Here is a 19,116-nt window from a genome sequence, read left to right as displayed (position 1 = left end):
TGTTCAATCTGCCCTGAACCATCTCTGCTCTTTAGAGTTTTATATAGTAAGTTCTGATCAGGAAGTATAATTACTAATGAAAACAATTATTACCCACGTTATCTTGATCTCTTTTAGAGAAAAAAAGAGATCTGTGATTTGGCAATTACATTTAGCAATATTACTATACTTCACTTGCTATCAATTTGGTCATAAAAATGCCTGATGCTTCTCATATGTCTGAACAATGCATAAATAGCAAAAAAAATTCATTTAAATGGCATTACACTGCACGTTTTAAACAGGAAACTTGTTTTATTAAATTCCTGACAGATTACAGTTCAATACAGAATGTGTCAGTTCAAGTTGTTACATAGAAAGCCTCCTTTTCAATCAAGTACTTCTCATTAACTAGGAAACCCCTGTGGGGGGACTGCTGAAAGGTTTCCGTGCCTTTGCCCTTCGCTACATTGGCTACATTGCTTCCAGTTAATTGCCATGAGCAGCAGTGGTGGGATTTTGATGAGAATGGCAGGAAAATACAAAGCTATTAATGACGATAACAGCACGTTGCATATACATAAAATTTTGCCATTGCAGGAACAGTGAGCCAATGTTTATATCAGCAATCTTGAGGGCTAACAGTGTGTTACAAATCAATGGCAGGCAACCAGCTTGGTGCATTGAAAGAGGCGCTGCCAACCTGACTGAGGAAAATAGCACATGATGTCTTTAAGGGAAGCTCTTAAAACACAAGGGTAAATGCCCCAGTGGAGCAAAAACACTTGCAGAGACTGATCTGGCCAAATGGCTTCACTTGTGCTGCATTTTCCATTGCTTAACCCTGACTTTGTGGCAGCCTATCATTTAAAAAGTGAAGGCACAGGACCTGACCCAGAAAGGTACTCTGTGAAGTGATTTCACACCCGATAACCACACATTCCAGTTCTGCACATTTGCCTGTGCACGACTAAACCAAAAAAACACCGATCAGCTCTTTATCATGAAGTTGGTATCCTTTCAAACTGTTTGAAATGAACATTCCCCAGGAATGAACTAGTAGACAGACATCATTGATAGTCATTTAGAAGTCCTGCATTATTCTGAACTTACTTTGATCACAAAATATTGCAAAAGCATAAATCAGAGGCCACTTTTGTGGCAATGGATAATATTAAGGCATTTAAACATGAAGTGGTTTTGAATCAATTTGCTTTTATATTTGCTAGTGGGAGCTCATTAAGGGCAAATTGCTTACTGTATTTTTTTACACACTGCAAGTGGTTACATGTCAAAACAGTATTCCATTGGCTAGAAAGCACTTTGGGATGTTCTGAGGTCATTAAAGTCATTACAGTCTTGCAAATCCTAAATTAATCACAATCATAAGTGACAAATGAGATGACAATCACGTGCTGCCTAATCTCTTTACCCGAAGGTACGAACAGATCAGCAAAGTTAGACCATCCATGAATCATCAAAATACGCTGTATGGAAAAAACTCTGCCCAGTACCATTTAGATCCATGAATCTCAAAAACTACTTGGTAAGCCAATGTAGGCGAATTTTTTTTAAATCTTTTAATCATTCATCAAACCTGAAAATCTCAAACTTACAGCAAGACAAAATCAGTGGGGAGATAAGAGAGAACATAAACAATTTCTCCCAGTATGTCAAGATCAATCATATCCAGTGTAGAATCAGTTTGCTATGAAAAGATGTTCAGAGTAAAAGAATATCTCTATCAAATCCTATTAATGTGAATAATGGGAATATAAAATCCACAGTACAGTTCTATATAAAATGCATTCATGTATGTATTCTGGAAAGAATAAAGGAACGAATTGAGAAAAGAAATGGCCGGCAGGTATGTAGTTCCACAGAGAGAGAAACTGCTTATGTCAATGGCATTTGCTCAGAAACCACTTAAAAAGTCTAACTTGTTTTCTCTCTCCAAAGTGATCTTGAGTATTTCTACCAGTTTCAGCTTTTAATATATTGAAAACAACAGTATGGCTGTGAAGATGGAACTGCAACAGGGACACTGGTCCATTGTCTGGTGTTACTCCCAAATTCACATTGGCAGTATCATGCATAAACTGTGTTACATTATCTTGCAATGCAATGGGACAAAGGGAAAACCTATTTGCATGTGGCTTGTACGATATGTCACACTGAACATTTTTTGGGCTGAATAAAATTAGCTGTGGGTGTCAGCTGTTCTATATTGCAAGAGCCAGTATAGTGTCTCTTTCCATCTTTAATATCTGACTGATCAAAGGAATGATTAGTAGTTTTTTTTCCCTAAAATCTTTTAAAAAGAATCATAATTGTTTTAAAAATGTTTTCCTTTTTGTTTTCTTAAAAAAAATTCTTCCATTAAAACAAAAGTAGTCTTGAACTCAAAGGAAGGCTGAGGTAACTAACACAATTCTCATTGTTTTCAAAGCCTTTTCTTGAAATGAAGGCTACCCGTTTCAACGAGGCACCTGCCCAAGTCAACAGTGCAGCCTACGCATAGTGCAAAAGGGCAGGTTCTGGAAATCTGATGCTGCAGAACCCTTGTGATCCAAGCAGGTAGTGGTGAACAGAAGTTGCTAAAACTATTGAAGAAAACCAATCAGATGTGCACAATATTTTAGGCTAAAAGCTGATGAGTTAATCTTCCAGATCACCATAACTATTAATTTAATAAAGAAGAAATATCATAACACACATAAGATATTTTTTAAAAAGACCAACCAATATCCTTGCAGATAATTTGCTTCACCCAATTCAAACTTTTGGGTATAACATTTAGCTCATTCCTTACCACAGTTGTAAGAGCCCTGGTTAACGTGTAAATTAGCCACTGGATTTTAAGCATTAAGAGATGTATTTATATTTTTGCACCATAAAAACTACAGTAGCCACCAGAGTAATTGAGATTCAATGTGATTGTAAAGCTCTGAACTGCAGATCATATTAAAGCCAGTAGCAGGGTTAAAAAATCAATTTACACTATCATATAAAAGATAAATAAGAAACAAAAAAAAAGTGTACATCCTGTACAGTAAGTTAAGTTTTACAAATTAAACATCTTTTTTCCCTCAATAAAAAATATAACTATATTCAAGTAGACTGCTGCCCCTTGAGGAGCCCATTTTAAGGGCGAGTTGTTTTGCCATAGTTTCTTCCCCACCCCTCCTTGTTGCTTCATCAGTAATTAATGGAACTGAATCGAACATTTTTTATCTCCAGTTCCAGCTGTTTAATTCGGATTTCCTTTTGTGCCAGCTGTTCCCGTAGTTTCCGAACCTCCTCCTGCTGCCGGTAAAACATCTGTAGAAGCTGATTGGAGAGAAAGAACAGAATTAATTTTTTTTTATTAAATCAACTATTTGAGATGTTACCTACAAAAATGCCCAGACTGCTTGAACCTACCAAGGATCACAATTAGTTATGAAACAAAAAGTTTGGGCTTAAGAGGCTATGTGGATGTGAAATAACCACAGGACAAAAATCAGCCAGAGGTGGTGAACAGTTGTTTTACATATTAAATGTCACGTATCTGAGTTAGGTAACAAGTGAAGACAGCAGGAAAATAGGGTACTGAGATATGTGGGAGTGCACATCATTGAAAGCAGCAGAACAGATTAATAAAGTTTTAATGAATGTAGGATATTTGTGTTTATTAGCTGAAGCACAGCATGCAAGAGCAGGGGCTCACACTAAAACCAGTCAGGCCACAGCTTGAGTACTATGTCTCCATGGGGTAAGGGCATGAGAAAGGGAACATTTATGAGGGTATGAGGTAATTTTTATTTATGGAGAAACATTGCTGTGACGGACGGTTTTCCTTGGAATGAAGGAGACTGAAGAGAGATTTTGTCTCATTATTTAACTAAGGAAGCAGAGATGGGAGTTGTTGAATTCTGAAACATTACACAAAAGGGTGGTGGAAACAAAAACCTTTGGTATATTGTAAAGTACTTTTTTAATCTTTTTATTTATTTGCAATACCGTGCAGAGTTGGCCCCTCAGGCCCTTCGAGCCGTGCTGCCCAGCAATCCCCCCATTTGAATCCCAGCCTAATCATGGGACAATTTATCATGACCAATTAACCTACCAACCAGTACGTCTTTGGACTGTGGGAGGAAACCAGAGCACCTGGAGGAAACCCATGCTGTCACGGGGAGAATGTGCAAGCTCCTTACAAGCAGTGGCAGGAATTGAATCTGGGTCGCCTGTACTGTAAAGCATTCTGCTAACCACTACGCTACTGTGCCATCCCATACTTGATGCACCATAACTGGCAAGGCTGTGGACTGAAAGCCGCTAAGTGGAAGTTTACTGGACAGCTTGTCTGCAGCCAACATCATCAAAACGGACTGAATGTTGTCAATTACAAACAGACAAGTGAGGTTGGGTTTACAGAGTCATATTAGGGCCAGGACTTTTAAATCCTGGGCTTAATGTCATATTCCGGGCTCCACATATCAGAAGGAATGGCACAGTGTTGGAAGCAAGTGCCCCTGGGTTGAGTGACTTCAGTTGGGGAAAATGGAGTTCTTTATTTGAAGCAGAAAAGTTTAAAGGGGTATTCAATATCATATTCAGATTGAAAGATTTTTTAAACACTAAGTATAGTAAAAATCTTGCATAGCAACAGAGTCAGAACCAGAGGCCACATTAAAGGTAGTTGGTAAAAGAAACTGGTAAGCTGAGAATTTTTTTCTTACTATCGCAAGTCTCGTTGCATGAGTGTATTCAATGGAAACTTGAAAAAAAAATAGGATAAACAATGAGTGGAAATTTGGAGGGCTGAGGAAAAGAGTAGAGTCTTCTCAGGCATAATGGCCCAAACAAGACAAATGTCATTGCATGAAAAAAAAAATTCTGGTTTGCTGTCTCCTCAGATGGATGGCAGGTGACCTTAGGAGTGGTTTGCAGTTGGAGAAGTAGGGGGCTGGAAGATAGAGAGAAAATGTTGCTGGGTCACTTGGTCAGAGAGAAGCCAAGTCGATACTCTGGACCTGACACAGATGTATTAAGAGATTGAGAATGTTTCATGCCGGCTGAGTTAATAGGAAGGTTGCTTTCGTGCGTGACTATGGCTGTGTTAAGTGTAAGAATCATGAGTTTGGTGTTAAGTTCAGAAACAAATGTTATTGTTTACCTCATTTTCTGTTTTTGGGGGTGGACATTGCGACAGGTCGTACCCATTTGATATAAAATTCTTTTTCTGCTCTTGGCCTTTCTCTGTATTTCGTTGCTCCTGTTTTTGCGGTGTTGCGTTCACATGTTCTCTTCTCATTGAATCAGGGATGTTGCTCAGCTCAGTGCTTTTATTCTCCAGAATGCACGGCTGGTTATTAGAACCAGGCTTTAAGGATATGAGTATTGGATCTGAAACCAAGAGAGTGAAAAATGTGATTAAAACAATGTTAAGTGAGGAGCCAAATGCTTTAGCTAAAGCAGATTCTTTTCTGTTCAGAGCTTTGACCAGTGGAAAATTAGGGTTTCAATTCCCACTCCTGGCATGAGAACATAACATTTCGGGCTGATGTTCCAATGCAATATGAGGCAATACCACTGTTGGAGGCACTGTCTTTGAGATGAGGAGTTAAGCCAAGGCCCCTGGCAGCTGTTGTCTCAGGTGGCCTGAAAAGATCTGATTCTTCTGCTTTCAAGACGAGCATCAGAGTTATCTCCTGCATCCTTGGTGAGGTGGTCTGGAAAGGGCAGGAGGTGGTTTTATTTCTAGTATCAAATAAAACCTCCTGGAAACTGCTGGGAGCAACATGGGAGTTAAATTACTGTGAGGGAGGAAGAGGGGAAGGATCAGGCCGAGGACTGAAGCAACTTGAAGGGTGTATGCCCAAGGACCACAGCAGCCACGTTGGTGAGGTTGGGTGGTGGGTGTCGCGGGTATCGCTCGTACGTTACGGTGAAGCAGTACAGATGGAGCTGCTTTAATCTCCCCCTTGCCCAGTCCAATGGGAGGCCGGAGCGGGGCGTTCACTACAGATGGTTGTAGGGGAAACTGACACCTGATGTGTAAAATCACAGAGAGAAGTTGTGAAAGAGGAGCGGAGTTTACACAAGCACAACAAGTATCAAGACTGACCTTTATTGAATCCGTTTAGCCACTCCTGCGCAGTCATTGCTGGCTGTGCCCCTGCTGTCAGCGGGTAGATGTCATCCTGGTATGAATCTGACTGCAAGATGCATTGGACACAGAGTAATCCCATTAGCACAGTGATACATCATCACCTTTTACCTGCCCAACAATTTCTAAACTGTACCCAATTTCTGCATGCTTGCACGTTTCTTGCTTCATATCCCAGCAATACTGTCCTATCTGGTCCATGCTGAGCCCTTGAAGCTGCCTACTCTCATTGACCTGCACTAGGACCATATACTTCCATACCCCTGCCATCCATCTATCTACCCAAACTTCTCTTAACCGTTGAAATCAAGCTCGCATGCACCACTAGGATTGGCAGCTTGTTCCACATTCTCACCTGCCTCCGTCTGGTAGAACTGGCCCTCACCCTGAATAATTTCTCCTTCGGCTTCTCCCACTTTCTCCAGACTCAGGGTATAGCCACGTGCACCTGCATGGGCCCCAGCTATGCCTACCTTTTTGTCGGCTACATAGAAAAGTCCATGTTCCAAGCCCTCCCCAGTAATGTTCCCCAAATCTTTCTGTGCTACATTGACAACTGCACTGTTGCTGTATCATGCACCCATGCTGAGCTTGTTAATTTCATCAACTTTCCCTCCAACTTCCACCCTGCCTTTAAATTCACTTGGTCCATATCTAACACTTCCCTACCCTTTCTCAATCCCTCTATGTCCATCTCTGGAGACAAAGTGTCTACCGAATCTTTTATAAACCTGCCAATTCCCACGGTTATCTTGACCATACCTCTTCCCACCCTGATTCCTGTAAAAATGCCATTCCCTTTTCTCAGTCCCTTTGTCTTCACTACATCTGTTTCCAGGATGAGGCTTTCCTTTCCAGGACATCAAGAGATGTCCTCCTTCTTCAAAGAACAGAGTTTCCCTTGCTCCACCATTGATGCTGCCTTCATCCACATCTCCTCCATTTCCCAGGCATCCACGCTCACTCCATCTTTCCACTGCCGTAAAAGGGATAAAGTTCCTGTTATCCTCACCTACAACCCCGTGAGCCTCCGCATCCAACACATCATTCTCTGTACCTTCTGCCATCTTCAATGGGATCCTACCACTAAGCACATCTTTACCCCCCCCACCCACCAAATCCCCACTTTCTAGAGGGATTGCTCACTCCCCACTAATCTCCCTCGTGGCACATATTGCTGCAAACGACAGATATGCTACACTTGCCCATTTATCTCCTCCCTTACCTCCATTCAGGACCCCACACCATCCTTTCAAGTGATGCAACACTTCACCTGCAATTTTGCTGGGCTCCATCGTATCCAGTTCACCTAATGCTTCCTCTGCTACATTGGTGAGAGACCCGGAGTAAATTTGGGGATCATACCGCCGAGCCATCTCCACTCCATCTTCCAAAAGTGGAATTTCCCAGCACCCAACCATTTATATTTCTATTCCCATTCTGATATATGGGTCCATAGCCTCTTCTTTTGCCATGATGAGGCCACTCTCAGGATGGAGGAACAATACCTCATGTTCTGTCTAGGTAGCCTCAACTTGATGGTATGAACATTGATTTCTCCTTCCAGTAAAATAATTCTTATTACCTCCCCCTTTTCTCTTCAATTCCCCACTCTGGCCTCTTGCCTCTTCCTCTCACTGGCCTATCATCTCCCCCTGGGTCCCCTCCTCCTTCCCTTTCTTCCTCTCCTCTCCAATCAGATTCCTCCTTCTCCAGCTCTTTATCTTTCCCACCCACCCCTATCGCTTTCCAGCTGGCCTCCTTCCCCTCCTCCCACCTTCTTATTCTAGCATCTTCCTCCTTCCTTTCCAGTCTTGAAGAAGGGGCTCGTCCCAAAACTGACAGTTTATCCCTTTCTTTAGATGCTGCCTGACCTGCTGAGTTCTTCCAGCATTCTGAGTTGTGTCTGAGATGAAGAAGGCTTGGATCATAAATGCAGAGGTCAGTCAGTTGGGCTGAATGGCCCACCCCGTGTGTTACACTTTATGTTTACTCCCTTACCCGCCGAGGGACGATCATGGAGACGGGCTCGATAAGGCCTTTGACTGTCACTAACTTGTAGAACCTGAAGACTTCGCAGGCACTGACATCCAGGCCTCTCTTTGGCATGATACCTTGTAATAAAGAAAATAAAACTTGTTCAAGACCTGGAGACTAATTGACTTTTCCAGACTTAAACACATCTTCTTCCCCACTGCCATCATACTTGTGAAACAACCTCCTCCTTCACGTCCCTCTCCCAGTGGTGTGGACTGTTGGACTCTTAACTCTACCCCTCTTCAATAATCCCTTATTTTCACTCTGCATTTCTTTTGCACGATCTCAGACTGCACTACAATCTTTGCAAAATTCTGCTGTTTTGTAATTGTTTTCATTATTACCATGCATACTGTTTACTCTGTGAGTTTCACGCAAGTAAGCAATCTCGTTGCTCCACGGTGTATATAACAGTTAACTAAACTAATCTAATGCAATTCCAGCTTTTAGCCTCCATTTCTCTCTTCGAGCCAACAACCAGTGAATTTGCATTTTCCCTCCAAGGTACACAGATCCAGCCTGTGTCACTACAGCATTATCTCAGCCTCAACTCACCTGATCCTAAAACTTATGTCCATAGCTAATCAACTCCAGAATTTTCTCCTGGACTGACTGGCACCAGCATATCCAAAACATCCCCCTGCATCCTGATACAGACATACCCTCAAGCCTAATCTGCCCTTTAATATTAAAGATCTTGTATAATCAATGTTCTAACACCACCTATCAATTAAATACACTCGTATTAATAGCCGAGGTTAACAAAAATCAGTCAACCCAGATTTTGTTAAGAATTGTCCCAACATCAATTATCATTTGCAAAAGGACCTACAGAGTTCTAATACTCTCTTTTTCAATTCTGATCCCGTGTGCGCTTGCAAGCTTAATAGCTCTGTAACTGACAATTGTGCCTTCTTCTGATTGGGATTTAAATCTCTGGAATTCCCTCCCCTCTTCTGCTTAACACCAACCTAAAGGGATACGGGCAGCCATCACTCAGCCAGTGACCAAAAGGCAGATTTCACCCCACTGCGGATCTTAAACCAGATAAGACATACCCATTCCTTTCTGAGGAAGTAAAGAGCGAAAATCCATCAAGAAGTGAAGATAAGGCTTCTCAGAGCTTAGTTCATAGTATCGTATATTACCTTCACCCTGTGAACAACAACAGTGGTACAAATGATGCAAGTTTAGATACTGGAAAGCAACAACTAACCAATCTTAGAAGAGGTATAAAGGTACCATGCATTTTCAGAAGGAATTACAATGGATGGAGGTTTAGGCTTTGAATTACTCTCATGCGATAGTCTCAGGGATGTGGGATTTTTCCCAACGGAGGATACCATGCACATACAATGGGCCAAACAGCCTTGTCAGGGCAATTAGCTCTCAATGATCAAAATACAGTTCAACCAAGAGTCTCATGTGGTTTACATTATAACTCCCAATCAAGTTTGATCATTCTTTTCCATGCTAGAGTCCTATAATTATTTGATGGAACTTCCAAGCGTTGAGGACTATGGGGACAAGCTGTTTGGAGAGGAGAGGAACCACATAATTCTGCAGCATCAAAGTCATTCTGGGAACCTTTCCATCTCTGGGATTATGAGTCTGAACTTGGGAAGTGCAACCACACACTGATTCTGGGGGCTGCCGTGTTTAATTTATTTCTCACTTGGCAGCAGGGAGGAGGTGTTAACTTTAACAAACAATTTCTCAGTTCCTCAGAAACAGATGTAGACCATTCAGCACTGGACATAAGGCTCAATAAAATCAGAAAATTGTGGTTCAATTGTAACATTTAAGAAAAGTTTAGAAAGGTAGATGAGTGATGAGAGAGTTATGGTGGGGTATGGTCTGGATGTACCGGAGGTTGATGGGACCAGGCAGAAGACCAGGCCAGCTTGGACTAGATGGGCAGAAGGGCCTGTTTCTGAGCTGTCATGGTCCATGGCTCTAGGAGAAAATACGTCAAGAAAAAGTGTAAACTGGAAATAGTCTCTGTTGGAAGTACAAAAGGGGATCATTTAGATCACAGGAAGTAATGCAAGACACAAGATGTACTACAGATGCTGGAAATCTAAAGCAAGACACACAATGTGTTGGAGAAGCTCGGCAGGTCAGGCAGCATCTATGAATGGGAATAAACAGTCAACATTTCAGGCCAAGACCTTTCATTCTGATGAAGGAGATAATGCAAGGTTTATTCATTCTTTATGTGTTGAGTGGTGCTGAATGATTGACAATCTCATTTCAATCAGGATAGTGCAGAACTTGGAAGGGGGCCGGCGGCTGGTGGTATTCCATGCACCTGAAGTAGAGGTGGCAGAACTGGAAAGCTGCTTTCAGAGTAGATTGTAGATGCTTCACCCTGGAGAAGGTGAATCAATATAGCATTAATAGGGAGAGACATAGGAAACCACGTAGTCCATGAAACCTGTTCCATTATGAAGATGGCTGACCTGTATGTAAAACCCTGCCTTGCCCCCAGCTACCACATCTACCCACATCTAATACCAGACTCGAGTTGTAAACAGAAAATGCTAAAATCACTCAACATGTCCAGCAGAATCTGTGGAAAGAGAAAGTGTTAATCCTTAAGTTAAGTTCAAGTTAATCCTTGAAGCCCAAGACCCTTCCTTGAGACTGGTTCTCCTGCATCTGCAATCTCTTGATATATACATGTAGCTATCTCTCTCTCAATAAATGATAGGAAAATCAACAATGCAGAATGGTTTGTTCAGAATGTCGTAGCAAATTGACTGCAAGAGTCTGATAGATATCATGTTTGCATAAAGTACAGCTAGCAAAATGATCACCTTCTTTGCTTGGGAACACTGGTTTTTCCCACATCTTATGAAGCCCCCACTCCCTTACTGCCCCCCCACCCTGAACTCCCTCCCCACACTCCATGAGCCCTTTACAAAACTAAGATCATCATAGAGGTGATGTCACTGATGGTTTTAAGATATCAAGGGGAATTCGATCCCAGCAACTATCATCACTGGAGCTTTCTGTATCTTCCCTGTACCTGTAACACCAACACGAAGTAACCAACAAACGCAAGTCATGGCCTTACCTTTCCTGCCAAGTAAAGCATGTGCGTGTCTGGATCATAGAATGGAAAAAGCACTCCCAAAGACCCATCCAAATCCTCCTCCCTTAAAGGCACAGACAGGTCGTCCTATTATTATTCAGAAAAACAGGTGATTGTTAATGGATTGGACCATTTGTGTGAATCAAGCCTCCCATCACTGCATCAAGGACTACAGCAACGATTACAGGAATGTGACACTCCCTTTTCAGAATCGGAATCTGCTTTAATGTCACTGGCACATGTTGTGAAATTTGTTGTCTACATTGTACTGCTGCCACAAAGACAACAAATTTCACGACATATGCCAGTGACATTAAAGCAGATTCTGAAAAGGGATTGTCACATTTACCAGCCTTCACATTCCTCACACATATTTTACATATATATATATACATACATACACAAACGTAGTAGAAGTACAAAAAAAGACAGTGAGGTAGTGTTCATGGGTTCAATGCCCATTCAGAAATCAGATGGCAGAGGGGAAGAAGCAGTTCCTGAATCACTGAGCGTGTGCCTTCAGGCTCCTGTACCTCCTCCCTGATAGTAACAACGTCCTGGGTGATGGGGATCCTTAATGACGGATGCCGCCTTTTTGAGGCATGGCTCCTTGAAGATGTCCTGGATATTACAGAGGCTATTACCCATGGTGGAGCTGACTAAGTTTACAACTCCCTGCAGCTTACTTCGATCCTGTGCAGTAGCCCCTCCCCACTCCCACCCTGCCGTGCCCCCCCCATACCAGACAGTGTTGCAGCCGGTTAGAATGCTCTCCATGTTACATCTGTAGAAATTTGCAAGTGTCGTTGGTCACATATCAAATCTCCTCAAACTCCTAATGAAATATAGTCACTGCTGTGCCTTCTTTGTAGCTGCATCAATACGTTGGGCACTCGAACTTGAAATTGTTCACGTTTTCCACTTCTGATCCCTCTGTGAGGACTGGACTGTGTTCTCACACCTTACACTTTCTGAATCCACAATCAGTTCTGTTTATCTTACCAGCGCTGAGTGCAATGTTGTTGCTGCGACACCACTCAACCATGTACCTCGCTCTCATACGCAACATACTGAAGAAGCACATTGGATATTATGCAAAGCATTGCACCCGATTGATTGGTTCCACATCAGCTGTGGCCCATCAGGAGTGTTATTTATTGTGGGTTCAAGTGCCCATTCCAGAGACTGGAGGATACAAGTCCAGGCAGTACTTGTAAGTCCATCAAGTGCTGTAGAGGTACTGATACACTGTGGGGTGCTACCTTTCTGAACTATTAAAAATTAAATGGTCCATCATTCTGTGTTAGTCTCTTCCTTTGTAAGGAGAATACTGAATGTGGAAGGTATGGTACTTTCCTATTCTTACCCTCACTGGCAGCTATCCAGAGATTGCTATCCTTGAGGTCCTGCTTTTCAGCTTCCTCTATAACTCCCTATATTCTCTTTTCATGACTTTGTCCTTTTTCCTACCTTAGTTGTTGGTACCAATATGTACCTTGATTTCCAGCTGTTCCCTCCCTCTTTAAAACCCGTGGGCCCAATCAGAGACATCCTTGACCCTGGCACCTGGGAGGCAACGTATCATCTGCATGTCTCGTTCATGTTCATAGGATCTCCTGTCTGCTCCTCTAATTTTGGAATCCCCTGGACAACTCTTCTCCCTCTTTGCCTTCTGAGCTAGAGAGCCAGAGTCAGTGCCAGAGACCCAGTTGCTGCAGCTTCTCCCTGGTAGGCCATCCCCCCAACAGTATGCAAAAGCAGCTAGATGGGAAAGTCTCAATATGCCTTCTCTCAGTTGTGGCTCAGTGGGGTGGAGAGAAGGAACACAGAGATGCCCTGTTCTCACTCAGCAGAAGAGGCCTGCAGCCACACAGCAGCTAGCAAGTCTATCTTACCGGCTTCCAAAAACTCAGTTATATGTACAGAGTGACCATATGTCAGGTGTCTGTAACCTGGGGGATCTGTAAGTTGCATTTCTAACGCCCATCCATTGGTCGTTTGAACTAATTCCTGTGGCCATTCCACTTTGACCACTTCCTGTGTGCTGATGGTGCCAGAGAGGGACTTCCAGAACATTAGCACAGGAACCACGGTCTGAGTGCAAGCTAAGGTTCCCATGATTTTACTGCATAAATTTTCATGGGTTATACTCTCAGCTCTAGAAAGGTTGGTAATGAAGTCATACTTCAGATACTTGGGATCATAATTCTGAGCCAACACTCCCAATGCAGTATAGCTGAAGTCTTGCACAATCAGAATGTGTTTTTTTTAATCCATGGGTTCTGGTACAAATACCAGAGGACATGCATTTAAGGTGAGAGGGGGAAAGTTTAAAAGAAATGAGCGGAGCAAGTTTTATTTCATACATACAGTGTGGTAGGTACTGGTATGGACTGTTAAGGGGAGTGGTGGAAGCTGATATAACAGAGGTGTTAAGTGGATTTTAGACAGACACGTGGATATGCAGGAAATGTCAGGATCATGCAGATGCAATTTAATGTGGATAAATGTGAAGTTATCCACTTTGGTGGCAAAAATAGGAAAACAGATTATTATCTGAATGGTGGCCGATTAGGAAAAGGGGAGGTGCAACGAGACCTGGGTGTCATTATACACCAGTCATTGAAAGTGGGCATGCAGGTACAGCAGGCGGTGAAAAAGGCGAACGGTATGCTGGCATTTATAGCGAGAGGATTCGAGTACAGGAGCAGGGAGGTACTACTGCAGTTGTACAAGGCCTTGGTGAGACCACACCTGGAGTATTGTGTGCAGTTTTGGTCCCCTAATCTGAGGAAAGACATCTTTCCCATAGAGGGAGTACAAAGAAGGTTCACCAGATTGATTCCTGGGATGGCAGGTCTTTCATATGAAGAAAGACTGGATGAACTGGGCTTGTACTCGTTGGAATTTAGAAGATTGAGGGGGGATCTGATTGAAACGTATAAGATCCTAAAGGGATTGGACAGGCTAGATGCGGGAAGATTGTTCCCGATGTTGGGGAGGTCCAGAACGAGGGGTCACAGTTTGAGGATAGAGGGGAAGCCTTTTAGGACCGAGATTAGGAAAAACTTCTTCACACAGAGAGTGGTGAATCTGTGGAATTCTCTGCCACAGCAAACTGTTGAGGCCGGTTCATTGGCTGTGTTTAAGAGGAAGTTAGATATGGCCCTTGTGGCTACAGGGGTCAGGGGGTATGGAGGGAAGGCTGGGTTCTGAGTTGGATGATCAGCCATGATCATAATAAATGGTGGTGCAGGCTCGAAGGGCCGAATGGCCTACTCCTGCACCTATTTTCTATGTTTCTATGTTTCTATCATGTGCAGGCAGAGAGATGTACTTTAATTTGGCATCATATTCAACACAGACAGGATGGGCTGAAGGGCCTGTTCCTGCACTGTACTATCCTGTTTTATGTCTCCTGCTGCAAAAGGAGATTTTCCAAGAGGATATTACACCAAGGTCTATCATATGGATACAAAATGGCACTAACAAAGGCGATCAGGGAGTTCTCCCTGGCTTTCTGAGCCATATTTATCGTTTATCTCTCGACGACTTTTCCTGATGGCTTATTAGGTGTTGTATGATTAAGCACTGCCAATGTGTTTCTCTAGGTCTATTAATCAAGATTTAGTTATGAAAAAGAGCATAGATGGTCACCCACGGAAGCACTCACTGGCTGACAGAACAGGAGCTCGGAGTAAATGGTTCTGATTTCAGACCATGATCTGTAGGTGGCACTGGTGCTCCACTAACCAATCCAAGACACTAACAATCAGTAATCCAACAACGAATGGCAGTAACAATCCATCAGTGAAAAAATCAGTCCAAACCCTAACGGCAAAAACTTGCCCTCTAACATCTAATCCTCTAATGTCACAAGTTGAAGTTGAACTTATTTTTTCCCTTTAACATCCAGCTCTGTATGCATTTTCTGAACTGAAAATTGGATTAAAGTGACAAAGAAAGGGTTCAGCATATATTCCAGATCACTGAATTTAATCCTGGGCTCTAACCAATTAGAAGAGTAACTCAATTAGATCCAGAACACAAAGCCATTGCCGAAAGCTATTTTGATATTAATGCCAATCGGATTTCAAGCAATCAGCAATGCAATAAGCCAGTTCCCAGAATTTATATTCCTCAGTACAGTTTCCTTATCCTGATAATAAATTTACGAACAATATTGTTCATACTCCGTCACAGGCACAAATAATCTGCTGAACTCTCAGAGCTAAAATCCAAAAACACTAACAATACAAAAAGTGCCAGCACTTGAATGTTTGAGATAAGATTAATTTTTGTAATACTCTTATTTCCAGAATGCAGGTCTTACAGCAACTTGTAATAGATTTCTTTAAGACAACTGATTTTGGCAAAGCCAAGACTTTCACATACTGCTTGTGTGGGCTTGAGCTCTGACAAAATGGTCACGAGTCTGTCTAGACACACACACACACACACACACACACAAAAGCCACTAGTACTCCTTCATCACTAATCAAATATCCTATAATTCACCACTGAACAACATTGTGAGCACCTTCACTGTGATTTGTAAAGACAGCTCACCTACACTTTATTCTCATATATTTTCAGGATTTGGGTGTCATTAATAATGCCTGCATCTATTGCCCATCCATACCTGTCCTCGAGTAGGTATGGTGAGCCACTATAGTCCACAGTGCTTTAGGAGGGGAAGTTCAAGGATTTAAAGCTAGCGATGAAAAAGAACAGGTGATTTAGTTTAAACACGAGAGATTGTAGGTGCTGGGAATCCTTAGCAACACCCAAACAAAAAGCTGGAGGAAATCAGCAGGTCAGGTGGTATTGTCCTGTTGAAGAGTCTCGGCCTGCTCCTTCTCTTCCATAGATGCTGCCCGACCTGCTGAGTTCCTCTGGCATTTTGTGTGCATTGTGCAGGTGATTTACTTCCAAGTCAGGAAAGCATGCAGCTTGGTGGGGAATCTTTAATTAGCGTTTGCACGCACTAGATTTGAATACGTATTCGACTACAGCTTGGAGTTCACATTCAGCCAGTCAAATCTATTGTCAAGCTTCAATACCTGGGCCTCTGTGCCCCCCTCTGCAACTGGATACTCAACTTCCTCACTGGCAGAATTCAGTCAGTGAGAATTGGTACCAACATCAGGTGATATGGAAGAGTAACAGTTGTATAACGTTTTACAGCGCCTACGATTGGGGTTCCATTCCCACCGCTGTCTATAATGAGCTTGTATATTCCCCACATGACTGCGTGTGTTTCCTCTGTGTGCCCTGGTTTCCTCCCACTGTCCAAAGCTGCACAGTGTTAGTAAGCTGTAGACATGCTATGTTGCTGCTGGAAGAATGGCGCCAGACGCAGGCTACCTCCATCAATGCCAACAACGTGTTTCAGTCTATGTTTCGATGTACAGGTGGCATGTAAGGCTAATCCTTATAACATCTCCCCCTCGCTGAGCATCAACACAGAGTGCTTGCATGGCCCCCGCTTTGCTCTCTGTACACATAATTACGTGGCTGAGCACAGCTCCAACGCTATCCTGATATTCGCTGACAACACTACTGTTGTAGGAATCACAAGTGGGAATGAATCAGCTTTCGGAGTGAGATGGGACAGTTGGTAGAGGGTTACCACAACAAGTACCCCTCGCTCAACTCCAGCAAAGCCAAGAGCTGACTGCTGCCTTCAGGAGCAGAAAGGAAGGTGAACAGTCGATATTGAGGGATCAGTGATGGAGAGAGTCAGCAGCTTTAAATTCCTGTGCATTAACATATCACACGACCTTGCCTAGACCCAGCACGTACCTGCAAGCATAAGGAGAGCATGCTAGTGTCTCTCTACCTTCAACCTTCAGCCAACTGGTTCTTGAATCAACTCGCACCACCAGTTGGCTGAAGGTTGAAGGTAGAAAATTTTTGTTCTGATCTGCTTTTCTTGAGAATGGTCATTATATGATTCTCTGTGCCTGTGTTGCTGCTGTATTTCTCACAGCACCTGTGCATACACAGACTTGTACACAATACAGTAACAGGACCTTGTCTTACTTCACTTGTTCTTTTTGTTGATACAGATCAGGGGACAATGAGGGAAGAACTATAAACGAAAACTTTGCCATTGGTAAGATATTCATTTTCAGAACATGACGGTCAAGAATCTTTTTCCCATGGTAGGGGTATCAGGAAAAAAGAGGGCTTGGGTTTAAGGTGAAAAGGGAAGCTTTAAAGGGGTTTTTGAGGGGAAAGCTTTTTTATCCACACAGAGGATGGTTGATATCTGCAACATTTCCAGAGAAGGTGGTGGAGTCAGATACAAGTACAATCTCTCACTCAATGTCAGCAAGACCAAGAAACTGATTATTGGCAAACAACAGGAATACTGCAGATGCTGGAAATTCAAGCAACACACATCAAAGTTGCTGGTGAATGCAGCAGGCCAGGCAGCATCTCTAGGAAGAGGTACAGTCGACGTTTCAGGCCGAGACCCTTCGTCAGGACTAACTGAAGGAAGAGTTAGTAAGAGATCTCGGCCTGAAACGTCGACTGTACCTCTTCCTAGAGATGCTGCCTGGCCTGCTGCGTTCACCAGCAACTTTGATGTGTGTTAACTGATTATTGGATTGTCTTCAGGAAGAGGAAACCAGATGTCTATGAGCCAGTCCTCATTGGGGATCAGAGGTGGAGAGGGTCAGCAACTTTAAATTCCGTGGTGTTATCATTTCGGAGGACCCGTCCTTGGCCCAGAACGTAACTGCAATTACGAAGGAAGTACAGCAGTGCCTCTACTTCCTCAGGAGTCTGCGACGATTCAGCGTGACGTCTAAAACTTTGACAAACTTCTATAGATGCGTTGTGGAGAGTATATTGACTGTTTGCATCACAGCCCGGTGTGGAAACACTAACTCCTTGAAAAAAAAGTAGTGGATAAGGCCCAGTCCTCCCCTCCAGCAAGCACATCTACATGGACTGCTGTCACAGGAAAGCAGAATCCATCATCAAGGACCTTCACCAAGCAGGCCATGCTCTCTCTCACTGCTGCCATCAGGAAGAAGGTACAGGAGCCTCAGGACTCACACTATCAGATTCTGAAACAGTTACCACCCTCAGCCATCAGGCGATTGAACCAGAGGAGATAACTTCACTCAACTTCACTTGCCCCACCAGTGAACTGTTCCCACAATCTATGAAGTCCCTTTCATCTCATGTTCTCAATATTTACTGCTTATTGATTTATTATTTCTTTCCTTTCGTTTGTTGTCTTTTGCACACTGGTTGTCTGCTCTGTTGGGCGTGGCCTTCCATTGATTCTATTATGGTTACTGGATTTACTGAGTATGCCCACAAGAAAATAAGTCTCAGTGTTGTATATTGTAACACACGTAATTTGATAATAAGTTTACTTCAGACTTTGAACTTCAGGGTTTTAAACAAACACTTGAACAGGCAGAGCCCAGGTTACAGTCCTAATGTGGGCAAATGGGATTATCAAGAAAGGCTGGCATGGATATGGTGGGATGAAGATCTTGTTTCTGTGCACCTACGAATCTAAAACAATTTTTTGTTCTGTTGGAAGTAGAGGTTTATGGGGAAGAGGAAGGACAGTGGATTGATAAATAATCAGACCAGTCTGAAGGCAAGGCAGACGGGGGACCACATGGCAGAGTAGGACTGCAGGTCAATATGGCGGAGAATGTGGGATCCCGCCCTACATCAACAAGCCCATCCTCAGGCTGATCATCCATCACTAAGGCAGAGAGAAGAACATTAGATCTCCACCACCGCCCCCCCCCCCAACTTAACCTAACCCCACACCACCAGGCTGCTCTCTTGATCCACAGAATGTACCACTGCTGGG

The 19,116-nt window shown here is 43.0% G+C and overlaps 1 protein-coding gene across 4 annotated transcripts in view; it reads right to left on the bottom strand.

Moving 5' to 3' along the window:
* Nucleotides 1-276: 276 nt before the first annotated feature.
* Nucleotides 277-19,116, bottom strand: part of LOC134347028 (coronin-2A-like) — a 168,348-nt gene continuing 149,508 nt past the window's right edge. For all 4 annotated transcript variants that reach the window (XM_063049021.1, XM_063049019.1, XM_063049022.1 and 1 more), the window contains 6 exons: nucleotides 11,247-11,351; nucleotides 9,226-9,322; nucleotides 8,132-8,244; nucleotides 6,089-6,179; nucleotides 5,138-5,367; nucleotides 277-3,309 (listed from right to left, as the gene is read on the bottom strand). In XM_063049021.1, coding sequence (XP_062905091.1) covers nucleotides 3,178-3,309; nucleotides 5,138-5,367; nucleotides 6,089-6,179; nucleotides 8,132-8,244; nucleotides 9,226-9,322; nucleotides 11,247-11,351 — 768 coding nt within the window. In that variant the 3' untranslated portion in view covers nucleotides 277-3,177. The remainder of the gene's footprint in view (nucleotides 3,310-5,137; nucleotides 5,368-6,088; nucleotides 6,180-8,131; nucleotides 8,245-9,225; nucleotides 9,323-11,246; nucleotides 11,352-19,116) is intronic.

The sequence above is a fragment of the Mobula hypostoma genome, chromosome 5, assembly GCF_963921235.1.
Source record: "Mobula hypostoma chromosome 5, sMobHyp1.1, whole genome shotgun sequence".
Classification (NCBI taxonomy): Eukaryota; Metazoa; Chordata; class Chondrichthyes; order Myliobatiformes; family Myliobatidae; genus Mobula; species Mobula hypostoma.
This window is presented reverse-complemented; position numbering and strand designations above follow the sequence as displayed.